General features: G+C 39.3%; 1 protein-coding gene across 3 annotated transcripts in view; it reads right to left on the bottom strand.

Annotated features, from left to right (window-relative positions):
- Nucleotides 1-19,909, bottom strand: part of TTBK2 (tau tubulin kinase 2) — a 127,805-nt gene that overhangs the window by 8,730 nt on the left and 99,166 nt on the right. For all 3 annotated transcript variants that reach the window (XM_040226816.1, XM_040226818.1, XM_040226817.1), the window contains 4 exons: nt 17,090-17,306; nt 14,467-14,678; nt 12,114-12,702; nt 608-1,881 (listed from right to left, as the gene is read on the bottom strand). In XM_040226816.1, the coding sequence (XP_040082750.1) occupies nt 608-1,881; nt 12,114-12,702; nt 14,467-14,678; nt 17,090-17,306 (2,292 nt within the window). The remainder of the gene's footprint in view (nt 1-607; nt 1,882-12,113; nt 12,703-14,466; nt 14,679-17,089; nt 17,307-19,909) is intronic.

Raw genomic sequence — 19,909 nt, 5'->3', positions numbered from 1 at the left:
AAACAAGCATACCATACAGTAAATACTAAGGCAATATCTTTATTATGTATGGTTGTATATATCATCAGATGTAGGGACACTCCCTATAGGATTTTTTAAATTTAATTCATTATCATCAGATAAATATATCAGATAAATATAACTGTTACCAGGATCCATTTGTCAAATTATAGACAAGTATTCTTCCCTACAACTTGACATCATAATGACATCTGTTATAATGGGATTCTGATTAGACAAAACTAGGAAACTACCAACTACCTTGTTAAAATGGACTGGGGAGGAGAACCTTTGTCGCATGCTATAAGCGCTAAACAAAGTTCTTGACATATGCTACCAGATTTCCTCCTCCCAAAACAATTAAGCAAATGTTTTACCCATCTTTCAGATAAGGAAATTTGGGTTCATACTACTAGAAAGTGGGAGAGCTAAGAATTAACTGGGATCAAATTGAACACTTCAACTACACTGTACTGTACAGCTTGGGAAAGACAGGGAAGGAAGTAGATGATCAGAAGCAGGCAATGAAGAAATGAAACCTCTGACATAATCAAGCAGACACAGAAATCATGCTGCACACTTAACAAAGGCAAGGACACAGCATTACCTGGCTTCTACTCCAGGCCTCACAGGTGGTTTTCCGGGTGGTGGCCGAGGCAAGAACTGAGATGGAGCTGAGCTATTGACTTGATCTGTGTTGACCCATGAAACTGGTCTTGGAATTTTGCTCTTTCTGGACTGGGAGATGATGGGTGCCAGAAAGCTGTCTTCAGCTGACCTGCTCAGGTGTGAGTCTGCAGCCAGTCTTGAAAAGGGGGTGAAGACTTCCTCCTCAGAAAAGGGAGCGGGAACAGTGGTTAATCTCTCCTCTAGCAGTTTATCAGAGGCACTTGAGAGGTCCCCAAGGAGAGACCTGAGTTGCCTTTTCTCCACCAGGAGCTTGACGAGGTCTGGCTGGCAAGCTTTCTTTTGGAGGAGCTTTTCTTTTGCAGAGACTGGAGAGAATGAGTCAAAAGTTGAGTCTATCTCTTGCGCTAGAACAGGGATTCGGCTGTGTCTAGTTACAAAGGATGACCTAACCACATCCTTCCGGGATGGGGGACAGTATTCACTCTCTGAAACAGGATTAAATAGCTCTCCATTTCTAGAGGCTATTTTCTCTCTCTTACCCTCTTGGTGCAAAAAAGTAGAGAGGTCTCCAGAATGACTGGGCAAGTCTTCACCCTTGATGTCATCCTCCTTAGATATCTTACTTTTTTGCATTGCTGCCACCTGGCCTATCTGCTCTTCAACATATGGGTCAATAACTCGTGGAGATACTTCTGAAGGTCCAACTGCCAGAAGCGTCATAATCTCACGATTTTTGTCTTGATTTGGCACCACACTAAAAGTCTGTGTCTTTGTCACATCAAGAGGTTCAGTAGTAGCTGAATGATCCCTTTCCATTGTTACCAAGTCTCCTGGAAGAGGGGAGATCTCAATATAATGCTGCCTTTTACTTAACTTCTCCTCTTCATCATCTGACCCCACAACAATGCTTTTCTCTTCCAATTCCCTAGGGAGGCCCTCAAATTCTCTCATAGCCAGTCTGTTATGGTCAGGAAGGTCTTTTGGTCCCAGGTCTTGGGATCTGTCATACTCTCTAATATTGGGTAACATGTCATGACCAATATGATCTATCTGAAGCCCCAAGTCTGTTCTGCTTCCTCCACTAGGAGGTTCGCCCTCTATCACGACCAAGCCAGAGAAGTTCTCCCTTGGAGAGTAAAGTTCCACAGTAGGCTCAATGGTATGAAGGTCTTTCTTTTCTGGCTGCTGACCATAATGAAAACTTCCTGAAGTCGACTGTGTAGATGCCACAGAAGGTCTTGGAATTGTAATCTGGAGAGAGAGGAGAAAAAAAGTTAAATGCAATCATGTGGAATTATAAATGATCCATGAGTTGAGATCTGACAGTTCAAATTCTAATTTTTTCTAAGAGGAACACAGATCCCAACTGGATTTGCCCAACTCAAGCTTCAAGTGAATAATCTGAATACAAATGCATGGTACTCATGTTCCCCTGCTCGGAAACTGTACAGAGCAGCCTTCCTCTAAGCTCATCTCTGCCCTTTCTTCAGCCTGCTCTGTGCTCTGAAGAGTGACTTCTGTTGCCTGTACTGTCCAGGCTCCCTTGTCTTCTGATTTCTGGTTGTGTTTGCCCAATGGGCAGCACCAACAGAGGATCAGAGAGTTGGAGGAGAGAAAGATCTGGATGTTACTTCTCCTGGCTTCCTCCTGAGGGACTGCAGCTTTGGTGGTACACTCTAACACTCCTGGCCACAGCTTCTTTTATGGAGGCCCCTCTCCTATAGATATGACTCTTTCCAGGTTCTGCTAACTGCCCTCTTCCTTCTCTTTCAGGATTCAGAAAATTGAATAGCTTCCCTCTATTTCTGTTCCCGTTGGCTCTCTCAAACTCTACCTACACATCTGTAAAAAGGTCCTTTCATTAAATTTTCTCCAAGTCCCTTTGAGTGTCCCAGCTATTTCCTGCCAGAATCCAGATACAGGATCCTAAGGAAAAATTATTAGGAAATTATTTTAAGTTGAAAAATTCCAAATTCACATGCATTTATTGTACCCATAAATTCTGCCAATCAATATTACTGATATTTTCCTATAAGCAAACATGAAGATGTTACTAATGTTTTGTATCTTATTTAATTTTTCTTAAGGTCAAGTTTATGATAAAATGAAATTCTACCATCCTTCTACAGAGGTCATTTCAATTCTATATGAATAAGTTTCAATATTTAGTAAGAATGTCCTTTCTTAAGGACACCTACATCTTCATATTTATTAAAATGTGTAAGGAGGCAGAAAATGTCAACTACATAAACTGGTAAAAAAAAAAGCCTTTTTGAGAAAGTAATTCAGATCATTTAATGAAGCCCATTAAACTCTAATAATACTATGGAAATTGGTCTGAAATCAAAGTGAAATGAATTTGGAGCTGTCACAGATTTCACTTAGACCCCACCTCTAGTCCAGTGACACTTAAGAAATCCATTTGGCCAGATTCAGATAAGTTGTTTAGATCTGTTTCTCTGTGTGTCAGGAATACTGTCAGGTTTAAGAATGTGCAAAGCTTGCCCTAAGCCCAGCCCAGGGAGAAAACACCTTACTAATGTCCTGGAATAGCTCCTAAATAGAAACAGTGTCCTGCTAGGCTCTGTCAGGTTAATTCAAGACAGGCTGAGTTCAGACATGACCTCCCGATAAGCCCACACCTGCAATGAGCTTGGGAAAGAGGCAGCAAGTGCTATTGCTGCTGTCGCCTTTCAGGAAGTCACCTTACACCTGCACCTCTCTTTCATTATACTAAAGGCAGATGGCAAATTTCTAATACTTTTTAAAATAATTTTGAAACTAAAATTTATAGTTATTTACTCTTAAAAATTCTGAAAATTCTCCAAGCCAGGCTTCAGCACTACATGAACCGTGAACTTCCTGATGTTCAAGCTGGTTTTAGAAAAGGCAGAGGAACCAGAGATCAAATTGCCAACATCTGCTGGATCATGGAAAAAGCAAGAGAGTTCCAGAAAAACATCTATTTCTGCTTTATTGACTATGCCAAAGCCTTTGACTGTGTGGATCACAATAAACTGTGGAAAATTCTGAAAGAGATGGGAATACCAGACCACCTGACCTGCCTCTTAAGAAATCTGTATGCAGGTCAGGAAGCAACAGTTAGAACTGGACATGGAACAACCGACTGGTTCCAAATAGGAAAAGGAGTACGTCAAGGCTGTATATTGTCACCCTGCTTATTTAACTTCTATGCAGAGTACATCATGAGAAACACTGGGCCAGGGGAAGCACAGGCTGGAATCAAGATTGCTGGGAGAAATATCAATAACCTCAGACATGCAGATGATACCACCCTTATGGCAGAAAGTAAAGAATTAAAGAGCCTCTTAATGAAAGTGAAAGAGGAGAGTGAAAAAGTTGGCTTAAAGCTCAACATTCAGAAAACGAAGATCATGGCATCCGGTCCTATCATTTCATGGCAAATAGATGGGGAAACAGTGGAAACAGTGTCAGACTTTATTTTTTGGGGCTCCAAAATCACTGCAGAAGGTGACTGCAGCCATGAAATTAAAAGACACTCCTTGGAAGAAAAGTTATGACCAACCTAGATAACATATTCAAAAGCAGAGATATTACTTTGCCGACTAAGGTCTGTCTAGTCAAGGCTATGGTTTTTCCTGTGGTCATGTATGGATGTGAGAGTTGGACTGTGAAGAAGGCTGAGTGCCGAAAATTGATACTTTTGAACTGTGGTGTTGGAGAAGACTCTTGAGAGTCTGTTGGACTGCAAGGAGATCCAACCAATCCATTCTGAAGGAGATCAGCCCTGGGATTTCTTTGGAAGGAATGATGCTAAAGCTGAAACTCCAGTACTTTGGCCAGCTCATGCGAAGAGTTGACTCATTGGAAAAGACTCTGATGCTGGGAGGGATTGGGGGCAGGGGGAGAAGGGGACGACAGAGGATGAGATGGCTGGATGGCATCACCGACTTGATGGAGGTGAGTCTGAGTGAACTCCTGGAGTTGGTGATGGACAGTGAGGCCTGGCGTGCTGCGATTCATGGAGTTGCAAAGAGTCGGACACGACTGAGTGACTGAACTGAACTGAACTCTTAAAAATACTTTTTAAGACCTGAGAGTGATGGTGATAAGAAAACCAGATATGAAATGGTACTAAATACCAAATAACTAGGGAGATGACTCTATTTACATTCAAAATAAACCAAGTCTTTTCATTATTATATATAATTTCAAGTACATTAGCCAAAATGAAATCAGTATTATTTACAAAAGTAACACTCCTTTGGTCTTCTAGGATTCAAATTAGGAAATCAATGTACTTTTGAGCTCAATTCATCTGAATTCAGGATACATATGTATATACATTTATAGTGTGACAAAAGGGGTGATGATCTTGTAGACAGAAAAGATACATGAACCACCACAGAAGAATTAATTTTCTTCAAAAGATCCTGAGTAATTATGATAAACTGCATAAATTACTGTCATATAATATTTATATAGCACTTTAACTTATAAAATATTCCTGAAATCATTTTTACTGATTCCATTTCATACCTGCTTGGTATTTTGAGTACTTCTACTAACACAAATTTCACAAATGAAGAAAAACACAGTAAAAAAAAAAAAGGCAGGGACAGGATTCTAGGATTTTGAAAGTCCTTCTTTCAAAGGGAAAGCCTGACTTGTACTACACACTCTTAAATGAAGTCTTGGAAACTGAGTCTGAAAAATAAAACAAAAAAAAATCCACAAAACATTAAGATGAGCAAAACCAAAGATCAACAGCTGCAGGCAGAAATAAAGAAAGCTAATTCTAAGTATAGATGAAAACAGCTTCCTTAACATTAGACTATAAAGAGACAAAAGCAATTCCTATACTCAGGACATTCCACAAATAGGCTAAATTAATGATCTGCCAGTAAGCCATATGTATCTTTTAAAGGTTTAATACTCTAATTCACAAACATTTCATTAAGGCATGAATTCAAACATTTCCTTTCTTCTGTTCTCTAATTATATCAGTACACCTTTCTATAAAACTAGAAAATGACCTCAGTCTTTTCCATTTCTTTCATATTTTCTTATTTTTATTAATGCCTAGTCCTGAGTGTGACTAATATCAGTCTCACTACTTTTTAGTTCAGATAAAGTAGCCTCATTATTTTACAGTTACCCGATGTTTAGAACTGGCCACACAGCAAGAGACAAACTGAAAATCAACTATTTGCACTTTAACTTACAAATTATCCTTTTCCTTTCCTCTCATTCAAGGATAGTAATGCTATTAAAAGAATAAAAACTGTGGTAAATTCAACATCCATACCAAATTGTCTCTCTTCCAAATGAAAGCAATGTGGTATATATGAAATATCTAGATTTCATTTTGTTTTCCTAACAAATAATTTAGAAGAGACAGAGGTCGTAATTTATGGGTTCCTACTACAGGAAGAATAACTGTAGAATAACAAATTCCAGGTCTGTTAAAGAAATTAAATTTTAACCATTCAAATTTCTTTGGGCTATTCAAATTTCACTGTAAACTTCTTTTGTTTAAAGCATCTTTATATATAATACTTTACACAAGTGCCAAAAACTATGAGTAAAAGGTTTTTTAGAAGTCCCAGAAAAGACAGATTGAAATAAGTATTTCTTGGCTGGCCTAAAATTATGTATCACACACATGGCTACAGGATTTAATGTTTTCAAGCCCCTTCATACAATATCTATCTTTCAGGATAGAGTCCAATGCTCCCCAACTTTCACAACCTATAGGTTTCTATCACGGCATCTATCATACTTAAATAGTGAGAAGACTCACTGGGCTTTGAATTCTTGACCCCTAGCACTGTACCAGACACATAGCAGATGCTCAATAAAGGTTGAACATATGAGTAAATCAACACTGGATGCCTGGGTTCCTTCCATGAAGCCTCTCCTAAGTGACAGTCCAATCTTTCATTTGAACAATTCACAAATGGGCTTTTTCTTACTCCCCAAATTGGTCCACCCAGTCTTTAGTCTTTTGTGACTGTTCATAGATTAAATTACACTATCATATATATATACGTGTGTATATATATATACACATATAATATAGTTAAATACATATAATACACATAATGTATCATGTGTGTATATATATATGTGTGTGTGTGTGTATATAAATAATTCTAGAGATGTAAACTTATAGAAACAAAACTTTTCTATACTTATAATGACCCAAATTTCCAGATCAAAAATAGAAATCCATGGTTAGACAGAGGACATTACTCCCTAGTTAATGCACATGCATTCAACTCCCACAAACTCCATTTCAAGTCGGTCTGACTCTGCAGCCCCATGGACTGTAGCCCACCAGGCTCCTCTGTCCATGGGATTCTCCAAGTAAGAATACTGGAGTCGGTTGCCATGTCCTCCTCCAGGGGATCTTCCCGACCCAGGGACTGAACCTGCATCTCTTATTTCTCCTGCATTGGCAGGCAGGTTCTTTACCACTAGAACCACCTGGTAAGCAATCAACCAGGAGGCAATCAATCCAAAAAGTTTTTACCTTTCAATACTATTAAAGTCTACATCTGTCAACATATTACATGGCTCATTCACTTTTCATTGGAAACTTTGAGTAACTCTGTGAGCTTTAATATAGTCACTCTAGGTGTACAAGGGCTCCAAATATTCAGTGGACAGTGGAAAAGTCACATGAAGCTACTATTTCAGGTAAGCTGCACGACCGAACTGTCTCTCACATCTTCACTGAGATTTTCACAATTCACAATGCAAGCGCTCATATTTGACTGAACTAATTGCAAAGCCTCCTCACTGGCTGCTGCCCCAGACATTCTCTCTACATGGCTCGCAAAGACCATGTTACTCCCCTCCCTCAAACCTGACGGTTTCTTGTCCTGCAGCCCATATACCTCAGCAGGGCAGGCCAACGTCCTTTATCACCTTACTTGTGCAGCTCATCTTCAGCTTCCTTCCTTTGCCCTACCATTCTGGCTTACTTATTTAAATACTCCGAATTTTGGTGTTTCAAGCCTCTGTGCCTTTGTACACTCTGCGATCTTTGCTTGACACCCCTGCATCTCCTTCCAGCAAACGTATCCTTCAAAGCTCTCTTGTTTTTGAAAGTAATGTATCTTCACCATGGTAAAGACCCTGATGCTGGGAAGGACTGAGGGCAAGAGGAGAACAGGGCAACAGAGGATGAGATGCTTGGATGGTATCACTGACTCAGTAGACAGGAGTTTGAACAAACTCTGGGAGACACTCAGGGAAGCCTGGTGTGCTGCAGTCCATAGGGTCGCAAACAGTCAGACGTGACGTAGTGACTAAACAACAATGGTAAATAAAATCAGAAAATAAGACATAATTAAAAACACCCAACATTGCATGCTCCTGTCCTAGGCAGATTTATTTATATCCTCATTTGTGTACACAGCTCCACCACAATCATCTCATGTCGTTTAAGGTAACTGTTAAGATTCAGGTCTTCACTGTCAACCTAACAGGGTGGTACCAATTGTTTATCCCTAAGGTACAGCATAAAACCTGGAACTTAGCAGACACTTAATAAACTGAAGGACTGAAAAGAACAGAATTAAGGCAATGTAATCAACTACTGACCTGAATCTCCTAGTGCTAGAATTAGTAATTCCTTTAACACAGTCAGAGTAATCCTCTTAATAGATGCTGACAGACAGACAGATTACAAAAATATTATGTGACTCTTCTTGTCCTGCTCCCTTCCTGTGCATTATATTATACCCCCAACCCCTGGTTTCTTCTCAACGTCTGAGGAAAAAGTCAGTGATATTACAGTATATTTCAGTATATCACAGTCCCGATACGAGGAAAGGTTGGTCTGTGTGACTAATAGAATATGGCAGAAACGATGATCGTCCTTATAAAAGACAGTGTGGCTTCTACCTTGGTGGAGGGTGTTCTCTCTACCACCAAGCCTCCCCCATCCCTGTTTCTTTCTCTCCTCACTCACTGGAAAAGCCAGCCGCCATGTTAAGTATGGAAAACCTGAGTGGTGAAGAACTGAAGCCTCTGGCCAACACTCAGTGAGGAACTGAGGCCTGCGAACAACTATGTGGATGGCCTTGGAAGTGGATCTTCCCAGCCCAGTCAAACCATATGATGGTTTTCCTGGCTAAGAGCTTGGTAGCAAGCTCATGAGAAACCCTGAGCCAGGCCTACCAGCCTAAGCCACTCCTGTACTCCCCACCCTCAGAAAAGGTGTGAAATAACAACTATTGTTTAAACAGTATTCCTGCCTGGAAAATCCCACAGACAGAAGAACCCGGAGTGCTACAGTCCACGGGGCTGCAAAGGGCCAGACACAACTGAGCTAAATCTGGGGTACTTTGTTACAAAGAAACAGGTAACATATAGGTGGTGGTACTATTCTCCAGTCACATTTATACTGTTGGAAAGTAAAATGAAGCACTGTCTTTCTAAAGGACTGTCTAGAGCCAAGAGATCATGTGGTACAATCCACCATGATATTATGTAAGGAATAACTCTTCCATTTCCATATTAAGACCTAAGTCCAACTTCTCCCTACCAACAGTGATTACCCAAAACCACGTGAAACTGGTCACCTTCTTTCCTATAATCACTGCCATTCTGGTCCAGTAGTCAGACCTTTTTCAGAGCAGTTATTTCAGTTTCTTTCTCTACACTTGTTCATTTATGCCAGCTTAATTTTGCCTCTCCATTTGCTAATCAAAACATAATTTAATATCTTTCCTATAAACCAAAGCTTAGTCTTATTTTGCTCCCTGTAAATCTAGGTTGTTCAGCATCTTTTTAGAAATGATTAGTAGTGTGTTCAACTTCACAATCATTTACCCTGATGGGGAAAAAATCTAATTTCCAAAAACAACCCCAAAACAATTTCTTTTCAATCTAGCAAATTTATCCATCTTTCAAAATATATTATCTAAAAATTTTATACATGCTATGTGATGACTAGTGGTTTCATGTGTATGGATAAGGAAAGCCCTAAACAAAGTTCATAAATCTGTGCTAAGAAACAGATTTAAAGAGAGCTGAAGTTGTCATCAGTTAATTTAATATGCTAGCTATATTTATAATACAGATAAACTCTGCCTTGCCTATTTTCATAGTTCTTACATATTTTAAGATAACAGGACATTTTCCTTTCACATTATCGTAACAAGCAAGCAAGCTTGAATGAAAAAGATATAAACTGTTTCCCATCAGGATATGTCATAATTTAAAATATTCAGATAGAATGGTAAAGTGTGTTTTATCATACTATCTAAGCTAGAGCATATAAACAAAGCTACAAAAGATCTAGAGAGACTAACTGGTAGTACTCCCTATTTAATATGTCTGCAGTTAAGTTAGGGAAGTAATACTATCTGCTTGCAAAAGTAAACTCTGAATGTAGGCTGCAAGAAAAGAACCAAAATATATTTTTATCCCAAGCTCCCAAAAATGAAGGAAATGATACGTTCAGCACCTTAGAAATAAGTGTATAATTGATGCAGCTTGTATTTAAGAGACCTTCAGTTAAGAAAAAGATTTTTATTTAAAGATATCTGTAAATAAGATCAAACGCATACTATCAAATATAATATACAAGTCTTTCAAAAGCTTGATAGAGAAAACATTGCAGACAGTGTTAAGAGAATCATGAGAACAATTTTAATGGACAGAACAGTATTGATAGGAGAGAGTAAAAAACACCAGGTGGAAGGGTGCCAAGGCAAGCCTTTATGAAGGGAAGCACAGCAGAATGCTGTTGGAAAAACACTTGAGCAAGTGAGTATATAGCTAAAAGGGTCAAAGAAAAGAAGAAACTGAATCTGGCAAGGCGGAAAGAGGGGAATGAATGGAAGGAGGCAGCAGGGAGGGCTGTGGAAAAAGAAATTCAGGGAAGAGAGGATCCACCTCTAGCCAACAGGTACCTTTGTACAATTGGAAAAGGATGCCCCTCAAAGAGGAGACAACCCTAACCAAAGATGCACAGTTCAGCCTGCAAAGTTTGGGCCAGATTTCAGCCCCACCCTGTCCCCTTGGCTAGGCCATTTTATGCAGTGAATGACTTGTAAAGAAGGAAAGACTGACTAACTCTGATGAAGAAAGAGACAAGCATTTATGTCTCTATTTTGAAGCGCAGGTAAATTCCTACAGAGCTGTACACAAAATCAAATTTTGTTGCCTTTTCTTAGTATCTTACACCTACATGTGTAGTTCTGTTCTAACCAAAAACATTTCAGCTTGGGGAACAATGCTGTTACTGGTGAGCTGGAAGAGATGGTTGCTAGATGACTGTGGCATTTAAGGAAACCTGGTACTCCACCCATCTAAGCAGATATACCTGCTCTGGCCTGAGATTTGCATACAGTTCCTTACTGCCTCTGGATCTAGCTTTTGTGGGTCTCACGTAGTCAGAGGGCACCAATGCTTACTGATAAGAACAGGGTAACAGGTATCCCCATCTAAATGCCCAGACTTAGTGCAAAGAGTCGAGTTTCCTTTGAAGGCCTGTATCAGAATTATCAACTGCTTGTTAAAATGCAGATTCCTGGGTTCTCACTCTCCCAGACCTCCTGAAGCAGAAGCTATGGAAGTGAGGCTGGGACTCTATTTTGTGAACAATGGACATTAAAGGTGGAGAACTACTATCAAAATAAAAATTAAATGTGGAAAAAAGGTTGGAAAACCACTGTTTAAAAGGAATGTAAAATATGAAGAATCTCTGGGTGAATGTTATGTAGAAGAAACAAAAGATGATACCTAGTAACAGTGTACAGTATAAAGTATAAACCAGGAATGGTTAAATACATGCCATCTTCATATAAAATATAAAAATGTATAGAATTACAAATTTAAAAAAATCATTATTATATATACATACATAGACGCTTCTAGGGGTCTAATTATATTATTCTGAAATTAGGTTATAATGACATTTCACATATTAGGTTGCTTATCCTGTCAGAAAACACTTGAGAAATTTCACATTGGGAGATTAACTACACAACTTAGCCCAGACATCATTCCCTTACAGTGAAAGTGAAAGTTGCTCAGTTGTGTCCCACACTTTGAGACCCCATGGACTATACAGTTCATGGAATTCTCTAGGCCAGAATACTAGCATGGGTAGCCTTTCCCTTCTCCGGGGCGGCGGAGGGCGGGGGGTGTCTTCCCAACCCAGGGATCGAATCCAGGTCTCCCGCATTGCAGGCAGATTCTTTACCAGCTGAGCCACAAATATGGAAGCCACAAGTTGGAAGCCCAATAATAGTGGAGTGGGTAGCCTATCCCTTCTCCAGCGGATCTTCCTGACTCAGGAATTGAACTGGGGTCTCCTGCATTGCAGGCAGATTCTTTACCAACTGAGCTATCAGGGAAGCCTCATTCCCTTACACCCATGTGCCAAACGTAGGCCTCCACTGAGAAATCTTAGTTGATAAATCCTGTATTAATAGCACCTTGAGTGGATGACAGAGAAATGACAGAAGCCAACAACTTACCGCTGTAAGGGGTCCTTCTGCTTGCGCCTCCATTGGGCTTGTGGGTGTCACTGTAATAAACTGACTAGCAGCTCCAGCCTGGAGTTCTAGCCTGTCTATATATTGCTCGGAAGCAGCAGTGGCAGGGCACTCCCCAGAAAGCACAAAGACCACACCTGAGGTTTCCTTCTTTAAATGATCATTTTCTGCCCAAGGACCCAATTGGAATTTTTCATCTTGAGGCGACTCCTCTAAGACTTGGAGGACTTCGGGCTCCTCATCAGAAGGGCTTCCAGTTGTTTTAGGGCCTAAAGCCTCATTTGTCCTAAAGTCTTGAAGGTCCTGTTCCTTGTCCACTATCACCCATTCTTTGGAATCAACCTCCTGCTTGCAGGAGCTCAGGTTAACGGCTACAAATCCATTGCTGCCACCACCATCTGCCTGCTCAGGAGTGTTGGCAGAGGCAGGCTTGGAAGCATCCGGAAGATATTCTTCATCATAGTGCCAGATGTGGTCTGCACGGGACAGAGCTGGAACACAAGGCTTATGAAGCAGAGCAGGGAGAGTAGATTCTTTTCCTGCACTGGGATCTTTCTGCATTTTCTCCAAGCTTAAGAAAATGAGTACAAGTTACTTACTTGTCCTAGAGAAAATACTTACTATATAACCTATATGCTCTATACAGAACTAATATTTACCAAGAGATGAGAGAAAACAATATGGATAAAGCATTAGGAACATTTCACAAGTTAATACTGCTCTTCCCCACCTGTCATAATCCTGTTTTGTAAGACAGAGCCCATGGGAGGAAGATGACTCTCCTGTTGCCAGGCAGGAGAAAATCTTAACCAGGTTAACTAGGGTGACTTGTGTGATCCATTTCATCTTTGCTTTGCCAAGACAATCACACTGCCCTCTTCTCTCTGCTCTGAGAGACTGAGCGAAAACTTACCAGGGGCTTTTGCCTCAGCAGAGGCCCTACAAAAAAGGAAATGAGGACGCCAATATGCATCAGGCAAATACTTTCTGAACTTGTTTTGTCTTCAGAGAGGTATATAAATGTACATTAGTTCAAATAAACTCTTCCAAAGACAGGGGTAGGCAATAATGAGACGGGTGGTATTTGGTTGCACTGGCTTCTGAGAACCACTCTCACCTGCAGGGAAGCAGTTGAAGCAATACCCTGTTCCTCTCCTTTGTAATCAGGTGCTTCACTTCCTTCCACTGTTTCCAACTCATTCCAGGTTTTGCCTTGAGTTCATTTTCTCAGAGTACTTCTGTTCTCAACTCTGTCTTGTCTCTCAGCTCTTCCCTCAGCATGGACCCTCTTTTAGTTCCATTCTTTTGTCAGACTAATTCTTTCCCAAACTAAGCTTTTATCCCTATCACACTTTTATTTTTATTCCCAATCTCATGCACAACTGAAAATGTTTAAACACCGCCTCAAGCACATCCTTTTGATCGCATCACCGTAGACACAAGCTTACATTACATAGCTGTGAGAATGAATGAGTACCAATGTGAAGAATACACAGCTATGAAGTACTGCTTAAATGGAAGCTAGACTGGACTAGTCCAAGAGTGGCTGAACTGTCTTCAGACACCATAACTACTTAGTCAAATACATGGTACTTCTAACCTCATATTTCATTACTGATAGTAGTCACCAGGGATCTATATTGAAGGATGTTACTATTATTAAAGCCACTGAAGTCTTAATATTGCTAAAGCCTTCTATAATTCAAAAATACATCTGAAGTTCTCTTCAAAGTTTTGTTTCAGTTTTTTTTTTAATCACAAAGGGAGATAATGGGCCTTATAACCATGAACTACAAATAGTGGTTACCTATGTATATACCTCTCTGAAGTTCCATCTTTCCTTTTGTCTAGGTAGAACGATAAACAATCACATCTCTTTTTCCTATAGCATTTATTCATAGAAGGCTTTCATTGAATTGAACTGCCTATCACTTGTATATATATTTCTTTTCCCCCTGCTTCATGTACTCTTCCACCTTCTTGCCTATTGCCATCTTTCCTAGGCCCTCTCTAACTTACACTCCTCCATTCCAATAAGAGAGATCACCTTCCAAACAAAGCCACTTCAAAATGTTCATTTAATTCCTACCTAGTCTTAGGAAGTTACCAGCTCCCATGGCCAAAGGCTCTACATTACAGGACTGGGAACAATATTAGAAAGAAAGTCACATTAAGAATGAGAATGTTAACTAAAAAACATGGATGAGGATGGCACCTTTATGAAATCAACATTACAAAAATGCAAGAACTCCTTATTTGAAAAATTTTACATAATAGAAATTAATAATAACAATAGTATTTTAGTTGCTTTGAAAAAAGAAAAACTATTTTATACCAGGTCTCAAGAAACTTGTCAGTATCTGGCTTTGGTTCCAATGCCAGGCGTTTCTCCAGCTCAAAGCTGTGGATAGAACGTAACTTTCGCACCAATGGAACATCTCTGTCTGGCTGAGTAATCTCTGAGCGGACACGAATTGGGGAACCAAGGCTTGGAGCATTCAGAATACCATTTGCTTGACCATGGCTGTTTTCCTCTTCAGTAGCAGCCTAGGCAAAATATTAAAGAAAACTATGAAAAACATTCTAGTCACTATACATGGTAGGAATCATTAAAGTCTTTCAATATAAGCAAGTGTTTGAGATGTATTTTTCAGAAGATTAGGGTATTTTGGCTAGTTTAATTCATTACTATTAGACTATTAACCCTTTATTAAATAAGTTTTCTAAATTTATTCTCAGATTCAGTATTTTAGTGTTTCATATTTTGGTGAAATAATGTCCTCCGTAGCAATGTGGATGGACCTAAAGATTATTATACCAAGTGAAGCAAGTTAGATAGAGAAGACAGATGCTGTATGATAACACTTTTATGTGAAATCTAAAATATGATGCACATAAACTTATCTATGAAACAGAAAGACTCACATGGAGAACAGACTCATGGTTGCCAGGGGGAGGGGGTGGGGGAAGGGGTGGAGTGGTAAGCTGGGGTTAGTAGATGCAAACTATTGTCTATGGAATGGATAACAACAAGGCCCTACCGCATGGTACAGAGAACTATATTCAGTATCCTATGATAAATCACAATGGCAAAGGATATTTTAAAAATAATATATATATATATATGCATGCATAACTGAATCACTTTGCTGTAGAGCAGAAATTAACACAACAGTATAAATCAATTACACTTCAATTTTTAAAAAGTTAAAAAAAAAATGAGTTAAAAAAAGAACAGTTTGCTCCCAGGAATTTCCTGGTGGTCCTATGGCTAGGACTCAGAGCTCTCACTGCCTTAGGTCAAGGTTCAATCCAAGATTGGGCAACTAAAATTTCCGCAAGCCACACAGACAAAAAGAAAAAGAGCAGTTTGCTTCTGGTACTATAAAGATAGACAGAGGTGACACTGCAAAAATCTGACACCAACTTCCTACTTTTCACTACTTATTCCTGATTACTACTAGTCCAGAATGGAGAAGGAAATGGCAACCGACTGCAGTATTCTTGCCTGGAAAATCCCATGGATGGAGGAGCCTGATGGGCTACAGTCCACAGGGTTGCAAAGAGTCGGACGCGACTGAGAGACTTAACTTTCACTTTCACTAGTCCAGAAAGTTCTTACCAACAGCCAGACACACAGGGAGCACATCACATCAACGCAGAGTTTCTGCAAATAACTCTCATATTCTGTTAATTTTTAAAAATTATATAGTTTGAAAAATACCAGAGAAGGCGATGGCACCCCACTCCAGTACTCTTGCCTGGAAAACTCCATGGACGGACAAGCCTGGTAGGCTGCAGTTCATGGGGTCATGAAGAGTTGGACACAACTGAAACGACTTAGCAGCAGCAGTTTGAAAATATAGTACGTATTGTCCAAAGATAGGCCAAGCTCCTTAGAAGTGATCACTAAGATTCTTTTTAGGATATATTTCCCATTCACAAAGAATAACTAGCCAACTTTATATCAATCTTGTTAACAGATATCAGCCAGGAGTCTCATTTTACACCTGTAAATGTTAACCTCCTTTCCAACTAAATCATAAAAAAAGGACGTACCAAAAACCAACTTATTTGTAATTCACTGTCCCTCCATCCCATCTATCTTCATCTTATTGTCCATGAAAATAGAAATGACCAGAAACAGTAAAATTGAAGAGAAGTTTAAAGACAATCTACCCCAAGATAGTATACTAAAAATCATTTAACGCAGATATCTGTATCTCTCCCCATACTTACAAGTGGAAAGTGAAAAAGTGAAAGTGAAGTAGCTCAGTTGTGTCTGACTCTTTGTGACCCCATGGACTGTAGCCTACCAGGCTCCTCGGTCCAGAGGGTTTTCCAGGCATGAATACTGGAGTGGGTTACCATTTCCTTCTCCAGTGGATCTTCCTGACCCAGGGATTGAACCCGGGTCTCCCACATTGTAGGCAGACGCTTTACTGTCTGAGCTACCAGGGAAGTTCACCTGCTTCCAGCTCTAATGAAGAAAAAATCATGTTACTTATTCAAAATGCACTTTGTCAGTTCATGACCAACTTGATGCTTTCCACTTCCAATCCTCATTTCCTCTCCTCCATTTGAGACAGTTTTCAGAATGAACACTTAGACGTCCATTGGTCTCCACTATGGAAGAGGGCCAGAGTCTTGCCGTTTTATTTGGAAAGACCATTAAATTCTGTTCTACAGATGTATCTTCTTTTAGACTCTGCCTCTGGTAATTTTTTTAAAACTACCTTCATCTTCCACAAAATATAAGATGAAGATTTTTTAATGTCAACACCTGAATGCTATATAAGGCAAAACTAACAAAAAAAATACTGTAATCATTAAATATATAAATAACTAGCAACAGAGTGTTCTACTTATTCAAGATTGAGAATCATGATACTCTGCTAAACCAACAGGAGAAAAATAAGACAGAGATAGATATCATTTCCTATGCAAGAAATACACACCTTACAAATCCCAAGCTTTATCTTATTCCTGTTGGTATCCATCTCTTCCCAGACATCCTTCTCCTGGGGACGAGGGTGTCCCAGAGACCCAGGCAATTTATCTGGTGACACACCAACAGGGATGCCATTTTCTCCATCACTAAGCTGTTCATCTGGAAACACCTCATCTGTATTTTCTCGAAGCATGTCTCCTGGGATGGGAGTGGCGTTGGCAATTCTGAAAGTGATAAATGGAAAAAAGAAAGAAAAAATGGCAGAAGGTTAAAAACACCAGAATCAAAAATTACTATGGGACTATCCTACATTTTGTTTCTAGATTTAAATGATGAAGTCTATACATAACTAAGAAAGCAGAACAAAACAAAAACCTCAGAAACTTAGGGCATGCCAATTCTACAAAATAAACGGCATTTTGATCAACGGAACTTTCAAACTGATTTAAAAACACAAATTCTTATACAATAACTCTCTAAGTTAGCGATCACTTTAAAGGCATTTATTTTCTATTGACTCTGTGAATTTTAATATATTCTATTCTTAACCTATTTTTCTTAGAGAATAACAAAAACTATAAACAGAAAAATATTATGTTATGATTCTTGCCTTCAAAGGGAAACAAGAAATTTTCTAACTATACAGTTCATATGGTTCTGTATGAACTGACCAGGAACAAAATAGGAAAAATTAACTGGCGTTTGTCCATATGTTCTTTCAAAGTAACTTCATGTCCTATTTACGTAACTGGTCATCACTCCCCAAGACTTCTGGCCCACGAAGGGCTTTTCTAGTTCTGTTACAACTCACTAAGTGATCAGCCCCTGCTGGGTCTGCTGTTCTATAACTACTATGTTCTACTTTATAGACTATAGTTTTGGTTTTTTTTAATATTGCTGACTGAACATAACATTTAGCACAGAGCAAAAACTTTTCTTAGAGGGACCTGCAATGTCTAAAAGTAGAAAAAAAATGCCTTCAGCAGATTATACTGACACACACAATTATTATGAGTGGGAAAATAGATGTCTTCTCAGTGAACCACTCTAAAGGCCCAGGTGTTATAAATACGTCACGCTGTGAGAATAAGAAAGATACATGTGACAGGAGCACATGGCCTGTGTTTGCAGGCAAGGTATAAATTATAGAAGCAGATTAGGGGTAAACATTAAGAAGATATTTGGAAGAACTGGATAGATGTCAAGACAAGTAATGAGACTGAACATCCTTTTCATGCCCTTTCCCATAATATAAGGTAGGAGTCGGCAAATTAGGGCCTATGAGCCAAATCTGTTCATCTGTGTAATACTATGTGTGGCACACAGGCCTGCTCATTTGTTTACATACTGGCTATACTACTTTAGCACTACAGAGGCAGTGGTGGTGGTGGCAGACAGCAGAGCCCACAGATATTCATCTGGCCCTTAGTTAACAGGTAAGGCTTGATGACTCCTGATCTAAAGCATCCTCTTACCTTCCCTGGTGGCTCAGACGGTAAAGTGTCTGTCTACAATGCGGGAGACCCGGGTTCGATCCCTGGGTCAGGAAGATCCCCTGGAGAAGGAAATGGCAATCCACTCCAGTACTCTTGCCTGGAAAATCCCATGGACAGAGGAGCCTCGTAGGCTACAGCCCATGAGGCCGCAAAGAGTCAGACACGACTGAGTGACTTCATTTCACTTCACTTCTACCTTCTACACTTTTTCCCTCTATGAAGAGCTAAGAGTTGTGGGACATAAATTATCGTTTTTTCTCTTTAACACTGATTCTCTAGGGTTTTTCAGGTATTCAACCATATCATTTGCAAGGAGAGAAAACTCAAGAGGTGAGTGAACTTTTTTTTCAAAGAGCCAGATAGTAAACGGTAGGCTTATGGGTCTAATACTTTGCAGGCAAGATGGATACTAAAATGAGTAGACAAATGTATGATGAAAAGTAAGTATATTCAAATAGCCTCAAAGTATCCTGAGTAGTAAAACACAAAGGGAAAAACAGCAACTTTATGGTAAAAAAACTTAACACCACCTTAACCAGATTACCAACATTAATATCATCAGTAATAAGACATCTTGACCTTACATATCTCCTTATTCAATGCTATCAAGTTTCCCCTTATCTTGGCTTTAAATGTATCCCACAGATTCTGATATGTAACGTTTTAGTTATCAATATTTTCCCTATAATTTCAGTTTCCATTTCCCCTTTTACCCTAGAGTAGTTTGATAGAAGGTTTTTACGTTTCCAGGTAGAAGGGCCTTTGACACTTTTTTGTTAGTAAATAATATCTGTTTCTATTACAGTGTGATCAGATAAGGTAACACTTCTACTTTGTGGAACTACCTCTGTTTGGTGACCTGATAACTGATCAATTTTTATGAATATACCAGGGGCACTTGAGTGGATGGTGCTATCTCTATCATCAGGGTATAGGAGTTGAAAAACATGCCTAAGGTCTACCTGTGTTGCTGTCTTCTAGTTCTTATTCTTCATTCAGCTGAATTCAACCTTGAACTCAACTGTGAACACAGACTGAACTGTATTACAATCTCCAGTTACTAGTGTGTTTCTTTGTATCTTTGAATCTCTGTTATTTGTGGCTTTCGAAAGATTACTGCTATGATTCTGGCGACTAAATATTAATAAATACTATGTCCCATTTGTGACTTGTGACACTTAGCCTTAAAAGTACCCCTCCATCTCTGTAACTTTTAATGTTTTGTGGTTTTTTACTTGAACGCTACATTGTTTGATATCAAGATTGCTATTTTCTATTTCCATTTTCCTGATTTATTTTTGTCTATCCCTTTCTGAAACGTGTTTTTCTTA

The sequence above is a fragment of the Oryx dammah genome, unplaced genomic scaffold, assembly GCF_014754425.2.
Source record: "Oryx dammah isolate SB20612 unplaced genomic scaffold, SCBI_Odam_1.1 HiC_scaffold_26, whole genome shotgun sequence".
NCBI lineage: Eukaryota > Metazoa > Chordata > Mammalia > Artiodactyla > Bovidae > Oryx > Oryx dammah.
The sequence above is the reverse complement of the archived record's forward strand: the minus strand, read 5'-3'. Positions and strand labels throughout refer to the sequence as shown.